The sequence below is a fragment of the Spea bombifrons genome, chromosome 10 (genome assembly GCF_027358695.1).
Source record: "Spea bombifrons isolate aSpeBom1 chromosome 10, aSpeBom1.2.pri, whole genome shotgun sequence".
NCBI lineage: Eukaryota > Metazoa > Chordata > Amphibia > Anura > Pelobatidae > Spea > Spea bombifrons.
In genome coordinates, this window is record NC_071096.1 from 647,928 (window position 1) to 657,799 (window position 9,872).

Sequence of the window (9,872 nt, forward strand, 5' to 3'; positions counted from 1 at the left end):
ACCCCAGCAATGGAACGGTTAAATGGGTTACATGCAAAGTGGGGCTTTATTGGCTGCAGAAATCTTTTCAACGGTTTTAACCATTTCATAGCTGGAGCGAATGACATCCCCATCATTTACAAGCCACCCTGTTATGCTTTAATTTTTATGACTTTGTGGCTCTATTGAGGGTTTTTTTTCCGACCCAATGGTTTACACGGGGTTAATCGGTGTGCCAAACCCCAGGCGCTGGGCACATTCTTATGCTGCATTCTGGCTCCATAACTGAACTCCTAGTGAACCAGCGGCCGCTCACTCCTTTAACATCATTACTAAAGGCACGGAATAAACCTGGTGGGGAGCCGGGGGCCAGGGGCCAGGGGCCAGCACAGAGGGCTACTGTCTGAACTGACACACAAATGCATGGTTACTGGATACAATGTATCAGATCTACAGTAATTTAGCAATAATAGTTTATTTAAAAAAAATAACAATTTACAAGCAAATACCAACTTATTTCAGGAGAAGACTTTCGGGTGGCCTTTAACCTTTTCAGTGCCAGTCTGAGCTTTATTCCTGCTCTGTCACTTAAAGGGTTACGCAGCATAATCCAGCATAATGTCCGCGATCCCGGGGATTTAAATGCCAGGAACTGAAACACTCATTATAGCTGAGAAATGCAGGAATCGAGTTTAACCCTTCGAGGGGCAATAAAAGCAATTAGCCCCAGAGGTTGCCTCTATACCAGGGACTCGCAGACCGGAGTGGAGTCTGAGTCCTGGCTGTGCATGGAGCTCAGTCCTGTGTCTGAGTCCTCGTCGTTGGGCTCGCAGTTAGTAAATCCCGGGGTGTCTTTCTCGAGCCAGAGCCCAGCATCGTCCCCAGGGCTCCCCTGCTCATTCTCTTCAGGCATGTGGCCCCCAGTGGACAGCTCCAGTGCCCCTATGCTCTGTAAAAGGCTCTCGATCTCATTCTCTTTATCTTGGCAAACTTGCCTGGCATATTCCAGATCTGCCCTGGTGGTCTCCAAGTCTGTGTTCAGCCTCAGCCCTATGTAGAGGCTGGCGCTCAGCTCTGTTTTAACCCTTTCCTGTTCCAGAAGCACTTCGCTGTCACTCTGCCCTTGGCCTCCACTGGAGTCCCCTGGATGAAGGCTCTCCTCCTGCCTCCTGTCCATCCACCTTTTGTTGAGTTCCTCCTGGATCTGGGCTGTGATCTGCTCGATCATGGCCTCCTGCTGGGTGATCTGATCCTGCAGTAGCAGAACCTGCTCGCATTTCTGAGCATAGTCCTCAAAGTCCACAAGCAGGTCCTCCTGGGACCCCTGTCGGATGTCAGACACTGTCCCCACCAGGTAGGTGTCCTGGACATAGTTCACTCCATGCCTCCTCATCCTGTCAAAGTGCATTTTGGCCTCAAACCTCTCAATGTCTCTGTCCAGGTCCTGGATCCTCTGTACCTGCTGCCGGATGGTGTGGTCCTGCGACAGGACCAGGTGGACCAAGGTCTCCATCTTCTGCCCAGAGTTGGGGTCTGAGGGCAGGGTCTCATGTCTCTTCTTGTTCATCTTGGCCAGCTTGCGGAAGGCTTTCCGGACCACCCTGCGCTGCTTGTCCTGGGTCAGTCCAGTGGTGGCCCTGGTGGACCCTCTCAGTAGGCTCTCCTTGCTAAGGACCACCTTGGCCTCGGCGCTCCGGGGGCCAGTGTTGGGCAAGGAAGCCTCATTCCTGACCAGCACAAACCTCACATTATCCTGTTCCTCGCCCCATGCTGTCCACAGCCTGAGGATCTTGGTTTTGTTGGGCAGGATTCTCTCAAAGCCCCTCCATTTCTCAACTATGCAGTAGGAGTGTGGGGGTCCCAGCAGCATGGAGCCCCCTGGGTGCTGCCCTTGGTTGTGGTCATCCAGCAAGACCCTGACCACCTCTGCACAGGTGGTGCTCCTGGTCAGTCCAGACACCAGCTTCTCCTCCTGGCAGAGCCACACGGAGATCTTCCATTCCTCATCGCCCTCCATTGTTGGGGATACCCCAAGGGTTAAAAAGAGTCAGAACAGCAGAGCCACCCCAGGCAGCTAACCCATAGGGTCCAGGCAGAACAACCCCACAGAGGTAGGGAGGGATGCTGACCTAGGGCAGGCAGAAAGTCCCCTGGGTGCAGGTAGAAGTTGCCCTCCTGGAGCAGGCTGAAGTTTACTGTCCCTTTTCCTGATAAAGTTGCCCTCCAGGTGCAGTTGCCCCCTGTCCTTAAGAAGACAACACTGTCTTCACTCCTGGTGCAGTTGTCTTCACTCCTGGTGCAGTTGTCTTCACTCCTGGTGCAGTTGTCTTCACTCCTGGTGCAGTTTTCCCCAGTGATGGGGCAGACCTGTCCTGCACCCTTTTCTCTCTCACTCTGATGTTGCTCTGCTCTGAGTGGCAGCTTTTCCTCCAGACACATGTGACCAGAAGCCCCGCCCCCGGACTCTCCCCTTACTCCACAGCCTGTTGCAGGTCCTGGAACCAGCTCTCGGGAGTAGAATCTCACACTCACATTCTGGAGCCTCTCACCCCCCCCCATTCAGCAGCCTCCCGCGCTCGCGCTTATAGTGTTGTAAGATTGTATTGTTATTATATTTATTGTTATATTGTATTCAGTTAAGTTCCCTTTGATATAATTCTCTGATACCTAAAGGATCTGTCGCCTGCTGTCCCTTTACTGGGGTAATAAGCCCTTCATGCCCCCCTATGTTATATTGTCTGTAGAGTTTGATTTCCAGGTCAGAGCTGCAGGTCTGAGGTACCCTGACACCTGGGATGCTCTGCGATGCGATTCCTCCGTGGCAGAGAGTCTGGGATGGTTTATTGTAACCTCTGGCTAGCGTGGATCGTTAACATCGTGCCGTCTAAGTGTAAGACGTAGAGATGTTCTTTGGGATCAGAGCGATTCCGTGAGAGACCTCTGCACTTTTAAAGCCATTTTGGGTCAGATCTGAACATTTGGATGAGAGCGATCAGTGTCAAAAAAATAAATAAAACATGAAGGGAATTCCAAATCTGTTCGTGGAGAGAAACCGGAACGCAGAAGATGCACAGAGTCCTGCGTCTGCGATGGTAAACGCGCTCTAGTCTATCGAGAAAAATGATTCATCCCGCAGAGCTGGTAAACCGTTTTAATGAAAACTTTTATGGTTTCGATCTATAAAAAGTCACCGTTTTCTCGGACTGTTTTATAGAGATAAGTCAGGCAGTAAAGCGAGTGATGAGACTTCCCTCTCCTAATGTCCTTAATTGTGAGAGCAATAAAAAATCTGACACTGATACCCGTCACGTCGGTCTCTTCTGAGATAACATTTCTAAAAACGTCATCTGATACAATAAACGCCGGCTGTGAGCGGGCCTGGCGGTCAGAGGGTTAATGGAGTAATCATACGGGAGCATTTTGATGTGAAAGCCTCCGGGGATCGGGTGACATGTCCGAGGTCCTGAACTTGCTTTAAACGTGAGATGGATCGGTGGAAATTTCACTTGCCGCTTTCTCATAAATATTTGAGGCTGATAAATAAAACGAAGATTTCCTGCCGAATGGTAATGGGGTCCCCGGGCGGCTTTAAGAAAATTAGTCTCATTTCCATAAATATTTTGGGAATCATCCGTAAAATGTTATCCGATGCGTGGTATAAAAAATAACACATTATAAGGAAAGGCCGGGGGTCTCTGTATGTATTATAAGGAAAGGCCGGGGGTCTCTATATATATATATTATAAGGAAAGGCTGGGGGTCTCTGTATGTATTATAAGGAAAGGCTGGGGGTCTCTATATGTATTATAAGGAAAGGCTGGGGGTCTCTATATGGAAAGGCTGGAGGTCTCTATATATATTATAAGGAAAGGCCGGGGGTCTCTATATATATATATTATAAGGAAAGGCCGGGGGTCTCTATATGTATTATAAGGAAAGGCCGGGGGTCTCTGTATGGAAAGGCCGGGGGTCTCTGTATGTATTATAAGGAAAGGCCGGGGGTCTCTATATGGAAAGGCCGGGGGTCTCTGTATGTATTATAAGGAAAGGCCGGGGGTCTCTATATATATATATTATAAGGAAAGGCTGGGGGTCTCTGTATGTATTATAAGGAAAGGCCGGCGGTCTCTGTATGTATTATAAGGAAAGGCCGGGGGTCTCTATATGTATTATATGGAAAGGCCGGGGGTCTCTATATGTATTATATGGAAAGGCCGGGGGTCTCTGTATGTATTATATGGAAAGGCCGGGGGTCTCTGTATGTATTATATGGAAAGGCCGGGGGTCTCTATATGTATTATAAGGAAAGGCTGGGGGTCTCTGTATGTATTATATGGAAAGGCCGGGGGTCTCTGTATGTATTATAAGGAAAGGCCGGGGGTCTCTGTATGTATTATAAGGAAAGGCCGGGGGTCTCTGTATGTATTATATGGAAAGGCCGGGGGTCTCTGTATGTATTATATGGAAAGGCCGGGGGTCTCTATATATATTATATGGAAAGGCCGGGGGTCTCTATATATATTATATGGAAAGGCCGGGGGTCTCTGTATGTATTATATGGAAAGGCCGGGGGTCTCTGTATGTATTATATGGAAAGGCCGGGGGTCTCTGTATGTATTATATGGAAAGGCCGGGGGTCTCCGTATGTATTATATGGAAAGGCCGGGGGTCTCTGTATGTATTATATGGAAAGGCAGGGGGTCTCTATATGTATTATAAGGAAAGGCCGGGGGTCTCTATATGTATTATAAGGAAAGGCCGGGGGTCTCTGTATGTATTATATAGAAAGACCGGGGTCTCTATATGTATTATAAGGAAAGGCCGGGGGTCTCTGTATGTATTATATGGAAAGGCCGGGGGTCTCTGTATGTATTATATGGAAAGGCAGGGGGTCTCTGTATGTATTATATGGAAAGGCCGGGGGTCTCTGTATGTATTATAAGGAAAGGCCGGGGGTCTCTGTATGTATTATAAGGAAAGGCCGGGGGTCTCTATATGTATTATATGGAAAGGCCGGGGGTCTCTATATGTATTATATGGAAAGGCCGGGGGTCTCTGTATGTATTATAAGGAAAGGCCGGGGGTCTCTATATGTATTATATGGAAAGGCCGGGGGTCTCTATATATATTATAAGGAATGGCCGGGGGTCTCTATATGTATTATATGGAAAGGCCGGGGGTCTCTATATGTATTATAAGGAAAGGCCGGGGGTCTCTATATATATTATAAGGAATGGCCGGGGGTCTCTATATGTATTATATGGAAAGGCCGGGGGTCTCTATATGTATTATAAGGAAAGGCCGGGGGTCTCTATATATATTATAAGGAAAGGCCGGGGGTCTCTGTATGTATTATATGGAAAGGCCGGGGGTCTCTATATGTATTATATGGAAAGGCTAAAGGGACCTTTGCGTGTCTAATGGGATCTACCTAAAGCTGGTGTTGGACGTTACGCCGGGCCGTAAAATCCTGGAATTACTCAAAGGATGTGATGATGTCGTTAATTTGGCCGACGCATGTTTTCATTGTAGGAGGATTACCTGCAAACTCGGTGCTCCTGTGTTGCGCATGTTTTTACGGCTGTGCGCCGGATAGTGACAGATGGATCCGCCACACCTTTCTGTGATGGATACGCAACTCCTATCAGCCTCAGGCTTTTGTCCACTGATTTTGGGTGCGGGCTAGGACTGAATCCCCTTGGAATATGTATATTTTGATGTATTGTATATTAGATTATATTTTTTGCCCCAGTTTTTTATTGCTTTCGCAATGCCCCCAGCCCCCAGCCGCTTATAATGCCGTTCCCATTCACCTGTTTGTTCTGCGTCTCGCGGACGTCGCCTGGAGACAGAATGTTAATCACATCCATTACAGGCTTTTTGTGCGCTTGGACGGCTCTCGACATATTTAAGAAGCGAAGAGCCTCCTTGGGTTATAGACCTGGTTTGTGTGGTTGGTAACCGCTCTAAGATACGAGGGTCTCGAACGCGTCTCTGACCGAAGCGCTGTCTCTCGGGTTGTCCGATGACAGGTGAGATTTGGTTGGATAGGTCGCGGTGAATATGCCATCTCCCCTTAGAGGTAGAGCAATGCTGTATGTCGTATGACCCCAACGAAGCGGCACGGTGAACAGATCTGCGCGCTCGGGGGATTCCTTCCCTGCCAAATGCGGCAGAAACGGATTTTTGGTGTTTTTTGAGCGTTGGTCACATGCCTGGTTTGTCCTGATTTAGTATAAATTCCCGCTTTCATCCTGTGTCTGGCCAGGGTCGTGTCTGTGGTGGCAGCTCTGCTGCCTGCCCTGACCCTGCACTGACCGTGGCCCCCCGTGCTGTGACCGGCAGGACCCCTGGAGATTCTCAGTGGAGTTTTCAGTATTATATTTTTTCAATTATTTTACATTTTTCTTTTCAACCAAACGGTTAAAGTGGGCTTTGTGAATAAATTCCTTTTCATACAGATAATTTCTCTCCATACAATAAAGCATTGTAGACGCTTGGCGCCGATTCCCGTGCGTTTCCTCCTTATATGTGTACGGAGCGTTGGGGCTTTTTAATGAAGTTTTGCTGGATGTGAGATGATCCCCTCGGGGCAGAATACCTGCGCCCCGTGCCCCGCGATGCACAAAGGCTCGCTTTAATTGCCTCACTTGGCCTGATTTATACCCCGGCAGATAAATGAATAAAGCGAGGGGTGTAATAGACCGTCCTGCTCCACGTGTGTCTCTCTGATGGTGAAATGTGACCATTTAAGTGAAAATCTGGTGTAAATAGTTATCGCGTAATAGGGAGGACACACCCCCTGACCCACAGAGCTAACAATCTGAATGCAAGTTTTGCATCCTTTGGATTAATTTACGGCTGCTTGTTCCAGAACTTTTAATACTGCGCGTTATTCTCTTACTAAACATTTCGACAGTCAAAACAAATATTAAAAAATAACGGGGTAATAAAATAATGTAAAATAATGGGGATGAATAAAAAAAATTGGCGTGTAAGCAATAAAAAATGGGGTAAATAATAAAGTATTGGGGTAATGTGAAATAAAATAATGGGGTGTTAAATAATAATGGGGTGTAAGGGGCTTGCAGCCCCCGGCTAGAGGGTTATACCTTTGGATTGTTTAATAAATATGATGTTTCCCATTTTATTTGTAAATAAAACTAATCCTGAAATAATCTGCGTCTCACAGGATGAATGCAGAGATTTAAGAACATCTTCACCTCTGACGGCTCAGGTGAGCGAGGGGGGTGATATGTACACGCTTATTATACGTACACGCGAGGGGGGTGATATGTACACGCTTGTTATACGTACACACGCGAGGGGGGTGATATGTACACGCTTATTATATGTACACATATGAGGGGGGTGATATGTACATGCTTATTATACGTACACACGCGAGGGGGGTGATATGTACACGCTTATACGTACACACGCGAGGGGGGTGATATGTACACGTTTGTTATATGTACACACGCGAGGGGGGTGATATGTACATGCTTATTATACGTACACACGCGAGGGGGGTGATATGTACACGTTTGTTATACGTACACACGCGAGGGGGGTGATATGTACACGCTTATTATACGTACACACGCGAGGGGGGTGATATGTACACACTTATTATACATACACACGCGAGGGGGGGTGATATGTACACGCTTATTATACATACACACGCGAGGGGGGTGATATGTACACGCTTATTATACATACACATGCGAGGGGGGTGATATGTACACGCTTATGATACGTACACATGCGAGGGGGGTGATATGTACATGTTTGTTATATGTACACACGTGAGGGGGGTGATATGTAGAGGGTTGGAAATGCTTCTATTGTCTTAAACATGTTAGTTTTATTATTATTTATTGTGATAAATTCACTCATTATGAGAAAATCTAATTGATGAGGCTGATGGTGAATCCTGTGAGCGCACACTCAGGTTTTATTAAGTGCCGCTCGTTTCCGGTAAACGGTCGGAGACCTGTAGAGCGTTGAACCCGCCGTTGCACCCCCGCGCAGTTCTTGGTGTTCTCTCTATTGACTTGGCACCCATCGCCTGCGTTTAAATACCGACCCACGCTGCCTCCTGGGCGCAGACACTCGTGTCAGGGGTCTGGTTTCATGACTGACACCGTTTAGGTCCTTTGGATGTCTAACAAGTACATTAAGGAGCAGATATGCGCCGTAGGGATAAAGCGCTCGTAAATCTGAGATGAGAGGAAGGGCCAGGCCTGGACCAGCCGCCTGGCACACAGAGAGGTAATGTCCGGTGTACCGGTGGCAGCCATCGCTCCGTACGCACCCAGCAGCAGATTGGGGGGATGTGGTCGGCCGCATATCCAGCTGTCCGATGCACTTAAATCATTCGGCGTCCGGACCCCCTCGCTACCCTTTCTCAGCCACGGACCCATTAAGGTTTGAGTTCTTATAGCAGGAGAAATGGCGACTAGACGGGGGGGGGGGTTATTGGGCAATATAGCTCGGAAAAGTCGATTTTTAATTTACAGAGTAACAGGAATCCATGCGTGGTGACTGCAGACGGACACGGCCTCTCGGTGCAGCAATTAACGGGTTAACGCGGTCTCCCATTCATCACCGTGATTGTTCTTCTCCGGGCTTTTGGCTACGAGCCGGGCTTACACATTAACGTCCACATAATAGGTCACTTATAACCACGCCGGCCTCGTCAGTCAGCCAAGAACTGCCCCATCCATCACCGGGCCGGCGCTCCTTCAGTCTTCACGCCTTTCTGCGGCTCGGCTCTTTCTCCAAGTCCAAGGTGTAAGTCGGGCTGAGGAACACACGAGATCGTCCACGACGGCCATCGCCGGGTCTAAGCAGACGCTTCTCTTTGCTCTGGAGGAAGAAGGATATTGTAAGGAAATTCCAAAAAGAACAGCACAGGCAGTAGTTGCACGGACACCCAGCACAGGTGGCAAACACTGTTATACAAATGTATAGAATTAAAGGGACAGCCTTTACATGTGTGTAAACTTATGGTTGTGTACAAGTATCCGTACGCCTGCGCATGTAAGCAGAGGCGGCCCCGTACCCTAGAAAGCATTGTAAATCAAGTTACCCTGAAATTCGCGGGGGCAAAAGTGCGCAAGTTACAGAGATTTACAATCAATATATATGGCTTGATAAAGCCGAACCGTTGGCAGAGTGTCTCGCTACTACCCCTGTGCTGCGCATCTGCTGGGGTACGATGGTTTGGGTTGTACTGCCTTTAACCTGCCATTAACCACGGCAAGCGATGGAACCGGACCTGCGACTGCTCCGCTTCCACCGGATTTTTTTTTTTTTTAACAGAATGGCTCAATAATAAAAATAATGTTAGTATCAATGATGTATGTGAGAGGCGCTGTAGTATATGAGTAATATAATATGAAAAAGATATTATTATTATCTTATTCATACACCGTTTCTCACAGCGATACATTAACGATACTAATATTATATTATTATTATACCGCGGCGCTTCTCACAGAGATACATTAACTATACTAATATAATATTATTATTATTATACCGCGGCGCTTCTCACAGCGATACATTAACTATACTAATATTATATTATTATTATTATACCACGGCGCTTCTCACAGAGATACATTAACGATACTAATATTATATTATTATTATACCACGGCGCTTCTCACAGAGATACATTAACGATACTAATATTATATTATTATTATTATTATTATTATACCGCGGCGCTTCTCACAGAGATACATTAACGATACTAATATTATATTATTATTATTATACCGCGACGCTTCTCACAGAGATACATTAACTATACTAATATTATATTATTATTATTATTATACCGTGACGCTTCTCACAGAGATACATTAACGATACTAATA

At 47.0% G+C, this 9,872-nt stretch overlaps 1 protein-coding gene across 1 annotated transcript; it reads right to left on the reverse strand.

Moving 5' to 3' along the window:
* Positions 1 to 438: 438 nt before the first annotated feature.
* RASSF10 (Ras association domain family member 10) lies at positions 439 to 2,259 on the reverse strand. Its single transcript, XM_053448987.1, has one exon. It carries the CDS (start codon positions 1,994 to 1,996, stop codon positions 719 to 721), a length of 1,278 nt encoding a protein of 425 aa, XP_053304962.1. The 5' UTR covers positions 1,997 to 2,259; the 3' UTR covers positions 439 to 718.
* Between the last annotated feature and the right edge of the window lie 7,613 nt (positions 2,260 to 9,872).